Here is an 18,026-nt window from a genome sequence, read left to right on the forward strand (position 1 = left end):
AGGTAATCTTCAAACACTTCATAGACCTAGAGAATATGGCATTTAAATAACTTAAAATTCTGTTGATGTGAGACACAATTGCTCCTGGCTGCACCAATTGATCCCGAGAGAATGTTGGGCTTCTAAGACATTTCCATTTGGAAGTTTGTCTTTTTGGCACAAAATGGCCTACTGGGCAAAGAACTGCCCTTGCCTTGATGGCTGACAGTACAAATGCAATGCTGTCCTTTCTGGACAAGCGGGACACAAGGAAAGTGACCACTGTACTCTGCCAAGACAGGGTAAGATGGTCTCTCAAAATTCCTGCTTCTGAAAATGGTCTGTCAGATATTCTAGGCCTGTAGCCAATCTGAATGCACCAACAATGCTGAGAAACATTAGGTGACTGTCCAGGCTGCCAGCTGTCTTGGTCTACTCTTGCAAGATTCCCGAAAGTTGCTTGCATCCATCTACCATTTCTCAGGTACCATTATGTTCCTTCTCAGGTCTTTGATGTGGTTGAAGACTAGATAGTCGTAATTTCCTCAGTTATGATAAAAGATAAGATAGCTATAAAACCTTAAACTCACAAATATAAGATAGATAGGACATCTTCTTTAATATTGTAACTATAATTCTTGCTCGGTAATGGTTTTGTTATATGTAATTTTACCATGTTAAAGTTAAAACCTTCCTTTTTAAAAAAAGAAGAAAGGGGAAGTGCTGTGGATATCACTCTATATAAATAAAACACTGATGGCCAGTTGCGAGACAGGAAGTAGGTGGGACAAGGAGAGAGGAGAATTCTGGGAAGCGGAAGGCTGAGGGGAGAGACACTGCAGCCACCGCTTTGACCAGCAGCATGTGAAGATGCCGGGAAGCCACCAGCCATGTGGCGAGGTATAGATTTATAGAAATGGGTTAATTTAAGATAAAAGAACAGTTAGCAAGAAGCCTGCCACGGCCATACAGTTTATAAGTGATATAAGCGTCTGAGTGATTATTTTATAAGTGGATTGTGGGACTGCGGGGCTTGGGAAACCTGGAGAGAAGCCCTCCAGCTACACTGATCATCCTGCCTCCCTCTCCCTAGTGCTGAGAATGCTGTGTATGACTCCATATCAGGCTTGGTCATCGTTATTTCCCCAAATGAACTCAATGAACATTTGTTAACCGACTGCTGGCTAGAGAGAGTAGAGAAAGAAGATGAAAATAAGAATGGCATGTCACAAAGAAGAGAGCTTGTCAGACACTGGAAATATAAAGAAACTGCTAAGATACCCTCTAAATTCCATGGCCTTCTTTTACTAATAGAAAGCATGCATCAATCAATTGCCTATTGTGTTAGGTGATCATGGTTTTGTAAACATCTTATTTGGTCCCCAGAACAACTTTCTCAAGTGGCATTTTTATCCTGGAGTGACTGATGCAAGAACTAAACCACAGAAGTCCATTAAATTGTCTAAATATATTAAGTGTGTGAGATGAGGTGGTAGAGTTTTCTGTCCTTCCTCCAGATCTTAGAAGCTAGAAGTAAGTCTCTTCTCCAATCTAAGACACCAACCCAAAGGGCAGACATTGTTCTGCAACAAGAGGACTGGGTTTAATTTGTAAGAGCCAATTCTTTCCTCTCTGTCTTGTACCCAAACTGTGGTGTCTTGGGGCTGTCTGTTGAAATGGAAGCAGCTGCGCTGTGGAGCAGAGGGATCTTTCCTCCTTATTCAGGACACTCTTGAAATTTCCAGGTGAATTGCACCATTACCGCTTCAAAACTCGGGAATGCACAGCACACAGCACGTTCATTATTAGCACTCCATCTGAAATAAGCAAGGCTGGAACTAAAAATAGCAGATAACTAAATGAGCCGTGGAGAACCTGGTGAGCATCTCTCTTTTCCCACTCAAAAATGACTCCCTCAGCAGGAAGCTATATTCATAAAGCTTCAAAAACATTAAATGCTCAAGCACATACTTTATTTTTCTTCAAGCGCTCCTTCTAGTCCTTTGTCCAACTATTAGACAAAAAAGCAGGTTAAAATTGCTTAACACACTAGGCTAGGTAGCTCACTGAAGCTAGTATCTTTATTTTCTTTCCTTGTTCCCTTATCAGACTCATTTTAAGAAAAAAATTCCATATTTTATGTATGTGGGTATGTGCCTGACTGTGTGTATGGTGCACCATGTATATGTGGGCTCCTGTAGAGGTCAGAAGAGGGTGCTGGGTTCCCTAGAACTGTAGTTACAGACCATTGTGAGCCACTCAATAATGGGTCCTGGGAAATGAACCTAGGTCCTCTGAAAGAGCAGCAAGTGTTCTTAGCCTCAAACCCACCTCTTCAGCTCCTCCCCCCCCCCAGCTTTTTGATACAAGGTTTCTTTGTGTAGCCCTGGCTGTGCTGGAACTCATTCTGTAGACCAGGCTGGCCTTTAACTCAGAGATTCACCCTCCTCTGCCTCTGCTGGGATTAAAGGTGTGCATCACCACCATCATGTTGGACTACTAAAATATATGGGAAAAGAGTTAGGAGTGTGAAAGGGATGGTTACACGATGCTTTGTCCAAGCATGGTGTTTATCTCACTCAGATAGCCTGATACAATGGTTTTACCCATGGAAATGGGGGCCAGAAGCTAGGAGGGCACAGGGGTTAGCTGACAGAGACTCAGAACCGGAACACAACTTTGCAATCACCCAAAGTCAAGTCCTTTAATTACTAACGCACAACGATTATGGCTTGAGTCAAGGCCTTGATATCTGACAGACTGGCTGTAATGCTGCTTCTATGCGAAATAAACAAAATATTGGCCCCTGTGGTCAAGGGCAAAGAGGATAACAACATTTAAAGGATGGCTACCGCTGGCTGGGTACTTATATGCCAGGAGCTGTTTCATGCCATGTACGTATGCTAGCTTTCACATTGTATCCTAAGTCTAGAGGTTTCATTCAAATAATATGAGATGCTTTAGTTCAGAGTTCCCAATGTAGTATCATTTTGTTAATTATTAATATTAATATAAGTAATTCTAATCAGGATAGGCAAATGGCTCAGTGATTAAAAGGCTTGGCACACAATCATAAGTACTGAAGTTCAGATGCCCAGCACCTGTGTAAATGGTAGGGGTGTGGGGCAGCCTGTAACTCCAGCTTCACAGATGGAAACAGAATGTCCCCAGGAAAGCTGGCTAGTGAGACTAGCCATAGTCATGATCTCTGGGTTTGACTGAGAGACTCTGCCTCAATGAAGAGTGGAAGGGTAATCAAGAATGATCCCTGACATCCATCTTGGGCCTCCATATTTATAAGCAACCATGTGCACAGGTACACACAAAGGCATGCCAACACACATGTAAAAATGCATACATAAATAAACATTAAAAAATGAAGAAAGAAAGAAAGAAAGAAAGAAAGAAAGAAAGAAAGAAAGAAAGAAAGAAAGAAAGAAAAAGGAAAAAAGAAAGAATCAATTACTAAGCACAAGTAACTATCTAGCTTCATATCAGACAACCCCTTCCTCAGATGTAGGAATTCCAAGGTAGCAGGTGGCCAAATGGCAGGCTGATTTTGTCACTTCCCATCCACCATTAAGAAAGTGTGGCAACTTTGCCCACCCTGAAAGGGCCAAGGGAACTGCAATTCAGCTACTCCCTCCTCCTCAGGCAGACCTAATTGAAGATCAGTCAAAGGCTGATGTGACAGCTAAAACATTTTGTTGGGACCACAACATTATAAGCCTTTTGTGAGTCAGTCTACAGTCTAAAAGAATGAGCTCTGAAATGATGAAGAGCTGATTCCGGTCAGAATGTTTGTTGGGCTGCATGGTAAAACAGGATTAGCCAGGGTGTTCATCTGGTGCCTGTAGTTTAAGCTCTGATGTTCCTCGGATGCAGAATTAATGAGGTTTTTGTTTCAGTGATGGCCTTCCAAATTCTGAAGATCAAAGAAAGGCCAGGGACAAGCACATGGCACCAGTTGTTTAATGATAACTCCAGTAGGCTTCAAACCATGCCGCCTTTGAGATATTACAATATCATATCATCACTAAGTGGATTAATTCAGTTAAATCATTTACACTACAAAAGTTTCTCCTTCTTAAAGAAAAATGTTACCCAGGAATTTTAATGAGGAAAATCTGATCTTAAATGAAAGTACATAAAACACACTTTTACTTAGAAAAATTGGACAATTAGAGATGTTTCAGAAGCACTCTAGATCAGACTATTTGGGAAGCATGGAAGACAGCTATGTTCAGAGACTTGACAAATAGAATTGACCTTGGTGCCCTCAAGACTAAATCCAAGGTCAAGTCTGAACCACAGGGAGCCGAAACACCACACCCCCAAACCATCTGAGCTTCTAGGTCTTTATCATCAAAATCATAAATTCTGCAAAGACCTTTGTCTATGAAGTAGCAACATTGCAACAATTATTAGGTGAGTTTTAATAGCTTGATTTGTAGAATTTTCTAACCCTGCAGACAATACTGGCCGTCACAATCAATACTACAGAATTCACAAGACAAATTACATCTCAGTCCAGAATATTTATGAAAGCAAATTTGCCTTCAATATCTGAAGTCGTTTCCTTTTCTGGATTTTAGGTAAATGTATTCCAAATTTCTATCAGTGTTTATAGTTCCCTTCAAATCATAACTAAACCATGTTCTGAGAGAATGACTCACCTCTTGAATGGCTCACACACAGCTCCTCAGTGGACCCCTCCCTGCCCCCCCCACAGCTCCTCAGTGGACCCCTCCCTGTTCCCCCCTACCAGCTCCATAGTGGACCCCCTCCATGTTTCCACCACGTGTTTTTTTGATCCCTTCTCATAGATGCAGAAGCTGAAAATCATTGTTTACATCACTTAGCCCAACTTGTCCTGCTATTAATGGCTAAACTCACATTCTAAACAAGGTTTGCAAACTCTGTTCTATCAGGAAATAGAAATGAATTCCAGTTTTATGCAAAGGGATGGATTCAGAGATTTAGAGGCCCTTTCTGCTTTATATGTGAAGTTAATCTATGTTCTTGACTTTTTTAAATAAATAAAAAAATATGATCAAAAGAACTTAAAGTTCTTTCGGAATCTACAATAGTTTAGGTTTACTTTGTCTATTTATGTCAGAGTTTTCATCTTTGTTGTGTTTCCTTGGTGTGTGTTTGCGTGTTGCACATATGTGTGTGTGTGCAGGTCCCCATGCACACATATGCATGGAGGCCAGAAGATAACGCCAAGAGCCCTTCCTCAGGTTTCACCCTTGAGACAGCCTTGCTTTTCTAGGAGTTCTGGGGATGAAACTCTGTATCCCCACGCTTGGATAGCAAGCACATTCCCGACAGCTGTTTTTCTAGCACCTTCTTCCTTACGTCTAACATGACTATTTATAAAATGTTAAACACTTGCTAACATATTCATTAATGAAATACATGCGATTTCCAAAACATAATAAAACTTTGAGCCAAGGAGAAGATGAGTTTATTGCGACTGTTTGCAAGTCTCTTCAACTTCTGACTTAAGAGACAACTGGTCTCTTCTTAGTGCTTCTGCATTCAATCCTCTGGGCCGCCACTGGTCACACTGTTTCTAGAAAGGTAACTGAATACTCAGAGATAATGGGCATTAAAACAGCAAATGCTATTTTGCTGTTAGGAGGATCTCTCTAAGAGGAGTGAGAAGCCAGCCCCACTGCCAAGTTTAGTGGGCAGAAATAGCACCAAGTTGACTGTTCAGTCACCTGTTCACATACAAATTGTTTGTGTTATTTCAAAAGAAAGATGGAGGTTTGTCATCCTTAGGTAACAGTATTGAAAGGGAAGATGTGCCCAAGACAGGTCACACACATCTGAGGCAAAAATGCTGTAAAAAAGAGTTTCTGAATTTGTGTTCACTCTATTCTAAAACAAAATTACCATATTTCTGCTTTTATAGGATAAAAGAGAAAATATTTTGTTGTGATTAAATTCAAATTCTATTTTAGAGGTATTAACTGAATTAGTCAAATCTATTACATTGCTTAAGGGAAGGTTGTAATCACAAATTAACAGATATTCACCTTAAAAGAGAACCATAATAACATTGGAAGTCATATTCAAAATCGAATCATTTAGTTACTTAAGAAATTATATCTTCAAAATATTTGTCCTTGAAAGATTCTTTTTGTCTTTGATTTGAAACCTAAGGCCCCAAACTGCATTTATAAATGACATCTGGCTTTGCTGATATGTGTGTTGAATTTCTTTTTATTTTGTCATACTATTGCTATGTGCAAAAATGGTTTTACTAATGGAACTGTATCATTCTAAAAGATTTGAGCTGTTTTTCATACCTATGTTAGCAAAATCAAAGGAATGAAGAATAGGCAATGCACCAAAAGTGAAAACATGATTTTTTTTAAATCAAAAGTATCCAAATTTGCATGAGAACCATTAACTATAGATGAAACTTCTGTGTGCACCAACAGCTATTCATCACCCCAAAACAGTCACTAAGTTACAAGTTATGTAAAAGTCAAGCACACATTAGTGTTTAGGGTGTTAGATTGGATGAACAAAAAGGAGCATCAATACCAACAGCAAGCTAGCTCACGGCAGAATGCTTTATACTTTCTAATGCTGCGGTAATCCAGCACGTTTCTCCCTCCTCTTCTTCTTACCCAGCTGCTGGGAGGAAAGCTGGGGGGGGGGGGAGAAAAAACACCTACAGGTTTGTCAGTAGAAAGCTGCTCGTCTGGCTAGAAAGCCAGCTGATCAACACTGAAAGGCTTCTCTGTGTTCCCCCAGGTTCTTCGCAGCAACAGCCTGCTGGAGTCCACAGACTACTGGTTGCAGAACCAGAGGACTCCTTGCCAGATTGGGTTTGTGGACGAGGAATCTGAAAACTGTGCTTCGGTAAGTGTGCGGCACTCTGGGGGGATACAGTCTGATAACGTGGGAAACTGGGCCAAGCACCTAAGACAGAAACTTCACAGTATGCAATAACTTCTTAAATACAAGGTTGGGAAAGGATCCTTTTGAAAATATGTGAGTAGCTCAGGAGGACACACAGCTAGTGTGTCTACATCGATGCTTCATTTAAATAGAAGAACTAATGCAATCATTCCCATGGAAAGGGAAAAACAACAACAAAATGCATTCTGAAAAAAATGACCCAGGCACAGATCCAGAAATAGAATTGTAGTAGAGGAAGAAAAATTGAAAATCTGAACAGCTCTCTTGGATTCCTTCCAATATGTTTTATAATTCCTGTTAGGTGTTTTCTGATATGAAAACTGGGCAAGAATTTTCTAGCATTCTTTGAGTTACAGCTATAATTTGAAATCCCCCTCAACCTAAGAAAGAAAAAAAAGACATGAATTTTAATGACTGAGCTGTACTGTACTGCATGAAAAGCCTCTGTGAGGCAAGACTGGTTGTTACAGATAAACTATATAATTCTTAGGGCTTAGAGTGTGGGTACACATTGTGGGTGTTTGGAGTGATCCTTTCTAAGCATTGAATCCTGCATCGTGATTGAAATCACCTAGCTCTTACAGGGTCATGAGTACACAGACTGAGGAGCTTTTGCAAAGGAGCCAAAAATGTAATGTATTTCTTCTCCAGACTGAATTGAGAGCACCACCTCTGAGCTATTCCTGGAGGTATGTTCTGTGCCGGAATATCTGTTTCAAAAGAAAAACACACACACACACACACACACAGAAGGATGAAAATGGCCTGGGATGTGTTTTGATATGTACTGAGCAGAGCAGACCTGGCAGACAGAGGGAGAGGCTTTCCATAGTGGTGTCTTATGGCCCTCCTGGCAGAGACTGCCCCAACATGCTTAAGTTACTCTCTGTTTTGGAAAGGGGAGCAGGACACAAAGTCCCACCCCTAACCAAGAAGTTATTCTCAATAGATACCTGCTGGAGAAGAGAAAGTCAGTTTTCTCCACTGTATACCAATCACACTCCTCAGAAGGCCCCATGCCCACCAGTAGCTGGCCAACACAACATGGACTCCACGGGAGGGGGTGCCTATTGTTTTGTTATTTTTGCCTTATTCATCTTTTGTTTGTTTTGATTTTCCGATTTTTGGTTGTGCCTGAGAGAGACAGAGAGACAGAGACAGAGGGAGAAAGAGAATGGGGGAGAACAGGAGTTGAGTGGTGGGGATATGGAGAATCAGGGAGGAATTGGAGGAGAAGAGAAATGATAAAAAATACATTGTATGAGAAAATGAATCAGGAAAGAAATATGGTTCTAAAAAGAGTAACTCCTTTTTGAGTAAAAATTTCAGTATTCACCTTTTAGTATCTGTGTGTGGTGTGCGTGGATGGGTAGGTGATGTGTATGGGGAATGGTGTGTGTGCGTGTGTGTGTGTGTGTGTGTGTGTGTGTTGTGTATCTGTGTGTGTTGTATCATAAGGTGTGTGTAGTGTCTATCTATGTGTGTCTGTGTGTATTATATGGTTTTGGTTTTGGTTTGTTTGTTTTTTGGTTTTTCGTGACAAGGTTTCTCTGTGTAGATTTGGTGCCTTTCCTGGAACTCACTCTGTAGACCAGGCTGGCCTCAAACTCACAGAGATCCACTTGCCTCTGCCTCCCAAGTGTTGGGATTAAAGGTGTGTGCCACCACCGCCCGGCGTGTGTATTGTATGTTATGTGATGTGTGTATGCATTTATCTATGTGTTGTGTAGTGTGTTTGTGTGGTATGTATGTGCATAGGGTTATGTGGTGTGTGTTATGTATGAGCATAGGGTGTATGTGTGTGTGTCTGTGTGTGTCTGTGTGTGTGTGTGTGTGTGTGTGTTATGTATGTGCATAGAGTGTGTATTTGTGTGTGTGGTATGCATGTGCATAGAGTGTGTGTGGTGTATGTATTTGTGGTGTGTGTGTGGTATGTGTGTGCATAAAGTTGTATGGTGTGTGTGGTATGTATTTGCATAGAGTTGTGTGGTGTGTGTATTTGTGTGGTGTGTGTGTGTGTCATAGAGTGTATGGTGTGTGTATCTGTGTCTGTGGTATGTATGTGCATAGTGTGTGTGTGTGTGTGTGTGTGTGTGTGTGTGTGTGTGTGTGTGTTGTAGATATATGGATGTGCAGCATCAGACTTCCCATGCCTTCCACTATTGCTCTCCATGCTATCTTTGGAGACAGAGCCTCTCCCTGGGCCCAGCACTCACTGGTTGGCTCCACTGGCCAGTGAACTCCTGGGATTCCACCTGCCTCATCCCTCTGCAGCTCTCGCTTGCCCCCAGTGCTGTGTCACAGATGTGCACAAACATGCCCACTTTTACATTAGCATCAGGGATCCAAACTCAGGTCTGCAGGATTCCAAGGCAGGCATTTTACTGATGGAGCCATGTCCCTAGCCTCAAATGTTTAATATTTTTTCATCTCTGTCCAGAAAAGTAGTTACTGGCCTAATTTTCTTTTCTGAAAAATAAGGAGGAGTAAGTAACAAATAATTCTATAGCAACACCTTCTTTACAAATGCAATTCTGGAGACAGAAAATCCAGGCACTTGTGATGTGGATAACCAATCATAGCACCTTAAGTAGCAAAAGAGAACCTGTTATCAGTAGCTATTCTCTGGCCAAAGTTATCATCCAAATAATTCCTATATTGTTGTATTCTACTTGGAGAGAACATGAAAGTTGGAATACAAAAAAAAAAAAAAATGTGACTGAAGAGCAGAGGTCTTCTCTACACTCTCTATTTGGGATTGGACTTGCAGGTGTACAATTTGAAAAACGAACTTTCATAGCCATGGCATCTTCCTGTGTACAAACACTTCTATCCACATCAAAGTGGACTTAGAATACAGCACTTCCTTTCTTCTTTGTTCCTTTCTGGTGTGAGATGACACCAATGTGGTTTAATTGGTTCATCCTGCCATCGTGGTTCCTTCTAAATGGGGAAAGAAACTAAACAGAAGTAAAAGACACATTAGAGGATCTGTTGCTAATCCTGCCCAGTCATTTGTAATGACTGAAACTGATAGAAACTGATAGAAACTGTCCATGTCTATGAACCAAAAATAAATGTCAAGCTCCCTATAGAAAATCAGTCTCTAGCTAATGTATCCTATAGTCACTTTTTCTTAATTTCCCAATTCTTTCCCTTGTAGCTTGATGAGGTTTCTAGAGCAGGAGAAGAATCATGAGAGACCAGAGTTCCATATTTCTGAAAGAACATCAGATCTAAAGATGAACAAGGGTAAACTATGGACATACTGGGCCAGAAGAAGGGAATTCTGACCAAAAAAATGTGATGGAACCATGTAGTCAAGAAAAATCGTTCAATTCTTTTTTTTTTTTCAAAACCATTTCTCAATGTGGCAGGTCAAATATACCCATACTCCTAGCTACTTGGGGAGCTGATGTAGACTTCAGGGTTGTCTGGACTATATAACAAAAACCTTGTCAAACAAAGGATAAACATTCATTTTCTCACAACTCCATGAAAGTTCAGTGTAAATGCAAGCAAGGACAGTACTGATGCCTGTAATCCCAGAACTCGGGTAGCTAAAACAGGAGGATTATCCAGTATTGGTAGCCAATCTGGGCTACATAGTAAGTTCCCAACCAGCCAGTACTACAGAGTAATATCCTGTCTCGATGCCTCCCTGTTGGGGGCAGTGGAAGTGTAATTTAAAGGAAGATAAAAATAGTATGTTTGAAAATAATCCCTTCATTAAAGCTTAATTTTAAAAAAATCAGCATTATGAAATTATCCCAGCCTTAAAGTATTTACAGATAATCACAACAGATCCCCCAAGGAACCTGTAGGGATGCTGTTCATTGCTTTGTCATCTGTTCATTATTCTGGCCGACCCAACACTAAGTGAACTGCTCGCTCTATTGGCAATTGCTTCTGTGCTCCAATTAGTAGCTTATTTTCTATCTAAAGTAGATTGGTTTCGTGTCACTTGAATTGATTGTTATTTCGCTTTTTGTTTCTGTTTTTCTTTTGAGGAAGGGCCTCAGGCTTAAACATTATTGGGGTGTTGTGTCCATGTATCAGTACAGAATTTGTTTCCAAAAAGCAAGGCATTGAGGTTTGTTTCTTCAGGAGGGAGTTCACATGTCCCACAGCTGACATGAAGACTTTGTTCCTGTTCCCTTTCTGTTGCTGTGACAACCATCATGACCATAAAAACGCCTAAGCAGGGAAAGCATGCATTTCAGCTCACCCACTGAGGTCATAGTCCATGCTTGAGGGAAGGCATGGCAGGAAGTCAAGGTAGGAAATTGGAGACAGGACCCAGGGAGGAATGCTGCTCACTAGCTAATACAGCCCAAATCCACCTGCCTAAGAATGATACCACCTACCCTAGGCTGGGCCCTCCTGCATCCAATTAACAAACAAAACAATCCCCTCACAGATGTGCCTGCAGACCAGCCTGGTCTAGGCAAGTCCTTAATTGGGATGGCTCTAGGTTGTATCAAGTTGATGATTTAGGTTAACCAGCATAGAGTCCTGGTGAAGAACAGGGTGAAGTGATCAGAAGCACGATAGTCACTCTCCTCCCAAACAGGAGACACAGGCTGGAAAGTCTCTTGAGGTGACCTTCAAGTTTTCCAAAGGTATCAAGTATGAAAATAATGCTGTGTTTCCTAAACAGAGCTTCATATATCATGCAATGTCATTTCATTCTCTTTCCAAATTGACATTCTAAAAGTAAAAAACAAAAATAACTCATGTACTAACTTTCAAGGTGTTATTATTTTTTATTTGGTTTGTTTCAGTTAACCTGATTATTTAAAATAAAGGAAATGTGGAGGACAATGGAATTGGAAGCCCACCACCAAAACTCAGCAGCCATGACACTATCAACCATAGCAGAAATCTTTAAAACTATTGATAGGAACTAGACATTTCATATTCTTGATATTTTTAATTCAAAGCTAAGTAAGTCTTTATTGAATTTTGCTACATACTAGAATTTCATTTTTAATTTTTAAAGAGTCACCTTAATGAATTGACAACATTATCTTGGCCATTTGTGTTGTTACTATTCCTGGTTTTTCTTAGTTAGGGTTTCTAGTGCTGTGATAAAACACCATGACCAAAACAACTTGGGGAGGAAAGAGTTTATTTGGCTTACTCTTCCATGTGTTCATCATCGAGAGAAGTCAGGACAGGAACTCAAACAGGACAGGAACCTGGAGACAGGAACTGATGCAGAGGCCATGGAGCCATGATGCTTATTGGCATGGCCATTCATGACTTGCTCAGCCTGCTTTCTAATAGAACCCAGGACCACCTGCCCAGGGGTGGCTCCACCCACAATGGGCTGGGCCCTTCCCCATCAATCACTAGTTTAAAGTGCCCTGAAGGCTTGCCTACAGCCAGATCTTATGGATGCATTTTCTCAACTAAGGCTCCTTTCTCTCCAATGACTCTAGCTTGTGTCAAATTGACACAAAATTAGCCACACAGGGTTACTATTAGAATTTTTTTTCCTAATGATCACTTTAAGATACACAGCTACAGTTCTTCAAATTATGTTCTCTTTATTGTATACATTTTTTATTAACAAATCATAGTATTTAAAAATGTATTTGTCTTAACTATATAAATTAGTGGATGGAGCTTTGCAGTGGCCTTCAGGGTTCCATGAAGGAATGCTATTGAAAAGTTGATATTTGACAGCTGTCCTGTAGATCTGCCTTCTATTGCAGTGGCAAAGAATAACAAAAAAAGGCCTCTAATGGCTGGCCTTTACTTTATATCATTTCTGTAAATATATGAGACTTGAAAAAAGTTGAGAGATAAACACTTCACATGAAAAGCTTTTCTTTGAAAGATCTAGACTAGGATACTCAAGGAAATATGTAACTACAGAACTGGGAGGGATATTTGTAAGCATCTTGTCCAGATATGTGACAAATTCTAAAGCAGGTTTTTGCTTCTTTCTTTAAAAGGCAAGTTAGAAACTCACGATTTTTCATTAATTTTAGACTGACAGGCACAAGGCAAGAAAGGAGACAGCAGCCCCCCCCCCATTTCCTCAAGTGTTACTAACTTTGTGGTTTGTCATTTGCTCCATGATGTGTTCTTATGTGACTAATAGTAGGTGAGTTACAACATGCTTTAGGATTAGTTACAAACGTGAGGTCTTTTATTCCTCTCTTCTTTCGTGTGGAGCATGAAGACTTAAAACTTGGGATTGAACTTGGCTCTGTAGAAAAACCTTGCTATAGTTTTGTTACACGTGGAACGTAGAAAGTCCCCCATAGGCTCACATATAGTTCTCAAGGGTGGTGCTCTTAGCAGGTGGTAGAAACAGTTAGGAGATGGGGCTTGCTTGGAAGATCACTGGGGGCATAGCCTGGATGGACATATTCATTCTTTCCTCACTGTCTCCTCTCCCTCTCCTTCTCCCTCTCCTCCCCTCCCTTTCTCCTCTCCTCTTCCTTCCTCTTCTTTTTTTCTTCACTCCCCCTTCCTCTTTCCCCTTCCTATTCTTCTCTCCCCTCCTCTTCCTTTTTTCTTTTCTCCCTATTCCTCTCCTCCTTCCTTCCCTCCTCTCTCTCTTTCTCCTCACCCCTTCCCCACACACTGTCCTTATTTACCCTGCCTGCTGGCCTAGTGGGCCTTCATCTAGAAACAATGATGTCAAATTCCCGTGATCCAAAAGGCCGCTTCTGCTGAAACTCTCAGACAAAATCAATCTTTCCAACCCTTAAAGCTATTTGATCAGGTACTTAGACACAGGGAGGAAAAGCTGACTGGCACAGCCTGGTTCAGTTCCTCTGCACAACAGCATTCCTTTATCACTAAAGAATTTTAAAGAAAAACTAAACAATGCCACCTGCAGAAAAAGCAAAAAAAAAATCAAATGTCAGTGAAGGGTGATAGAGTAAAAGAAAAACCTCCATGTCGAAGTAGAGATGTCTGCCTTGGGAAGAATCTTATTCAGGCTGGAGGGTTGCTTCAGCTGGCAGCCTCTTGCAAGAGAGAGAATGTGAGCCAGCTCTCAGTCCTCGCCCATAGGGTTTTGTTGTTTTCTAGCCCCATTCTTCTTCCTTCCTTTCATCTGACGTATTTCCAGGGGGGTTAACACCCAAGCGCTTCAATGAGTTCAGAGAAAGGACCCTCCTGAAAGGCTTGCTTCTCAGCCCAGCTCTGCGAACAGATAAAATGAGATGACCCTTGTTGAAGTAGAGCACAAATCTTATGATCTATTTGTGTGGCCTGGCCTCACCCTATCAATCTGCCCCCTCAAAAAATTCAAAATTCCCAGAAGAAGCATTTTGACTCTTAGAGAAACCAAATTCCCACTAAACATGACTAAGCTGCCAGAAGCCAATGAGTTAGGAAACCATTTTATTGTGAACATAATCATGAAGGCTTATATATCTTCATAAACCAGGCTTTAAAAACTATTTAAACACTTGGGAACAAGGACTCCCTATGTGATTGCATATTAAAAGTAGGTTGTAAACTGCATTGGACAAATAAGTAAAAATTATCCAGTGTACAACAGGAGGTGCATAGTTAATAATATTGTATTCTTACTTTAGATTTTTCATTAGATGTATAGATTGTAGCTGCTCTAGCAATGGAGAAGATAGGTAGATAACTAGTTGAAATGTTCACTTATTCTATTATCCTAATGATGTTAACATGTATGTATGTAGCGGTAGTTTTCTCTGGTCCCACCTGGCCACGCAGTCCCTCAGGTGCTTATAAAATAATCATTCAGAAGCTTAATATTAATTACCAATTGCATGGCTTATGGCAGACTTCTAGCTAGCTAGCTCTTATAACTTAACCCGTTTCTATTAATCTATAAGTTGCCATGTGGCTGTGGCATTACCGGCCTGCTGGCATCTTGCTGCTCCTACTGCGGTGGCTCACATCTCCCCAGACTCCTTTCTTCTCTCTGAATATCTGCTTGGATTTCTCACCTGACTCTGAGCTGCCTTGCCATAGGCCAATGCATCTTTATTTATCAACCAATCAGAGCAACACATATTCCCTTCATACAAAAAAAATCCCACAGCAATGTGTTTCCTAAAGTGTGCTGTATGCCTTAAATAAATTGATACAAAAGCAATAAGTTAAATACAACAAATTAATGGAAAGAAAACACAAGAGTAAAAAAAAACTAAAGCAATAAAATTGTATGGATATATTAAATAATATTGTTGAAGGACAGAAATCAAGAATCATTACATTGATAGTTTTTGGCTTGAGCTCCTGGGCCAGTGATACAAGAGGGACTAGGGGAGGGAGTAATGAGATAGGGAGAAAGGGAGAGTAGGCATTGAAAGGTGGGGTATGGTTGACTATCATATGTTCATTCACGTAGAGATGATAGGCAGACATCTGCATTTAGAGACTGGAGCTCTTAGCAAGGTCAGGGATAGAGGTCAAGATTTAAATGTCATCAAAGGATCTTGGAGAACAGAGATCCATGCAGCGAGGGGACAGTATAGAGAGAAAGGAGCAATTTGCAAGAAGTCTGGGACACTCAGAATTCATGCATAGCTGATGACCTGCATGCCGTAAGGTCCTAGACATAGCAAACGAGTATTACTTTAGTCTGCAAGCCTGAATTTTGAATGCATAAAATACTTTACAAATCTCCACATTTTGCCGCTAAAACTGTGGTTGGAGGAGCAGATCTGGGTGTGCTTATAAAGCCTGAGTGTTTACATCATTTATCAGCTATTTTTAATGCATTTTGACAGAACACATTATTAAAATAGCTCAAAATAGAGACATGTTTCAAACGTTCAACACCTCCTTCCATTACGGCAATTTTCCTCTGAGGAAAAGACCTATCAATCAAGAAAAGCCAGCAACAATAAATAATTATTCTCATTAAAATACCTCTAACACCTGAAGGGTGCGACTACATAATTTTCTAGTTCTTTTTAGAATTGCTTATTTGTATCAACCTGTCTTTTCTATTCAATTATTCTGATATCCTAGTGGGAAAGGTGAAAATGAATAGGTGACTTTTTAATCTTGTATACTCAAGGTTGAAAAACACAAATATAAGGAGGTGGTCTGGCTAATGAGCACTGACAGGTATCTGGTTTGTGATCTGTATTCCTGGGAGTATTAGTTACCTCTTTTATGAGAATGACACAGGTTTGCTGTAGAGGTTAATGAAGAAATGAGGACATACTAAATATAGAAGCAGAATTTCTGCCCTTCAATATCAGTTACTGTACTCTCTAATAGACCAGAGACAGCCCTCTACACATTCGTCCATGGTGTATGTGATGCACACTGGGTTTAACTGGACCATCTGGAAGCATTTTATATATTTTCTTCAAGCATTTGCAGAAGCTGAATGGGGTGTGTGAGAGAGATTCCCTATCAAGCCACACCTTATGTTTGGTATTAATGTAATCATTAAGTAGAGCGTCTAAGTCAGCCGACTCACTAGAGCAAGTTTACTGGACATCTGTGGGTAATGTCTTATAAACTAAGTTTTTTTTTTTCACTTCTGGTACTGTTTAAACGTTGGTCTGGGCAATTCTTTGTTACAACGGGCTGTCCTGTGCATGGCAGCATATTCAGTATCTTCATTAGGTCCCAGCAGTACACATTTCCAAGTTGTGACAAACAAAAGTAACCCTGGACCTTAGAGTATCCTCCAGATGTAGTGAAAAAATGGGAAGGGGGTATACAGAGGACACCCCAAATTATATCTAGTTGGGAAGCAGTTGTTCAAATTTCCCGAAGCTTTGATCTTTAAATCACCTGCGAGCTGATTCATCTAAATTCGCGTTTTAACTCCACATTGTACACCAAAACACCATAAGCGTGGAAGGAAAACACAGACCACTCATTTCCAATGACTCTAGCCCACCTATCATGGTAATCAAAAGGCATCGGAACCCAGGGGATGAAGTAAAAGGGAGGGGCCATAAGACTGTCAAGACCAGTGGAAAGCAATGATTAATTCATTGCTGTTGCCTTTTCCACATGTAGGATCCAGGACCACCGGGACATGGCCATTTCTATATATTTCTAGGTGCTGATATAAGATATTTTATTACTTATCTGCTGTCATTTACCAGAAGCAATATATTTATACAATAGCATTCTGAAAGCCATAAGAAAGGAAGTACCTGAATCTTACTATCTAACGGACCCACTATCAGCAACCAGACTACTTCCTGCCCCACTTTCCTGTAAGAGCTTCCAAGAGCAACCATGATGATGCATCACGTCTCCAAGGAGCGATGTGAGTGAGACCTTCAGCTTTTCAAAGGGAGTCAGAAATATTGTTCATGTTTTGTTCCTGTATTTTCCAGGCCAATAATTTTCATGTAGCATTGTATAACCAAGACAGAATCCAGCTGTTGGGTTGGGGTCAGCTAGCGGGACTCCAGTGTCTGACTTACGTCGTTTCACCATGTGCTACTACACAATCCTGCAAATGTTTTCCAGCTCAAAAATAAATGCTATGTCTGGGACCAATTAAGCTACCAAGATTCCCTTCCTTGTCACTTCATTTGGCTTATCCAAATCAGTACCTTTCTTCATCCAGACCACCTCTTCTAAGTACCCTCACTTCCAGAGGATGCTGTGGGAAAAAAATAATCTCACTTCCCCTGGAAAATAGATGGCAGTGGACATCAATTATCCCAATTTACATCATTTATACATTAGTATTTGTAATATATATATGTATATATACACATATACATACATATATACATACATACATACACACACACACACACATATATATATATATATATCCCTATTGAAGCCATGGTTATAGCAAGTGAATAGCACCCTTCATGAAAACTCAATTAAGGAGGAATAATCTAAAAAGTAAAAATGTGTCAACTAGATGTATTTATACCCAAGTATATCTGATTGAAGACCCTCTGCATCTCCCTATCACATTTTGCCTTCCAGGTAGCTCTATCCCCATTTACTTCCCTGACGCCAGTTTCATTAGAATGCCTACTGTCACTCAAATATCTTTTTTCCATAGCCTGGACTATCTTGGTGCCTACTTAATGCCATATAAACTGCCACTGATTCTTTTGAGTTCAGTACATTGGCTGCATTCATATAAAATAGTCATT

General features: G+C 40.4%; 1 protein-coding gene across 2 annotated transcripts in view; it reads left to right on the plus strand.

Moving 5' to 3' along the window:
• Sphkap (SPHK1 interactor, AKAP domain containing) overlaps window positions 1-18,026 on the plus strand; it is a 165,021-nt gene that overhangs the window by 72,483 nt on the left and 74,512 nt on the right. For both annotated transcript variants that reach the window (XM_042260014.2, XM_076549928.1), the window contains exon 3: window positions 6,754-6,861. In XM_042260014.2, the coding sequence (XP_042115948.1) occupies window positions 6,754-6,861 (108 nt within the window). The remainder of the gene's footprint in view (window positions 1-6,753; window positions 6,862-18,026) is intronic.

This window comes from Peromyscus maniculatus, chromosome 13 (genome assembly GCF_049852395.1).
Source record: "Peromyscus maniculatus bairdii isolate BWxNUB_F1_BW_parent chromosome 13, HU_Pman_BW_mat_3.1, whole genome shotgun sequence".
In the NCBI taxonomy this organism is placed as follows: Eukaryota; Metazoa; Chordata; class Mammalia; order Rodentia; family Cricetidae; genus Peromyscus; species Peromyscus maniculatus.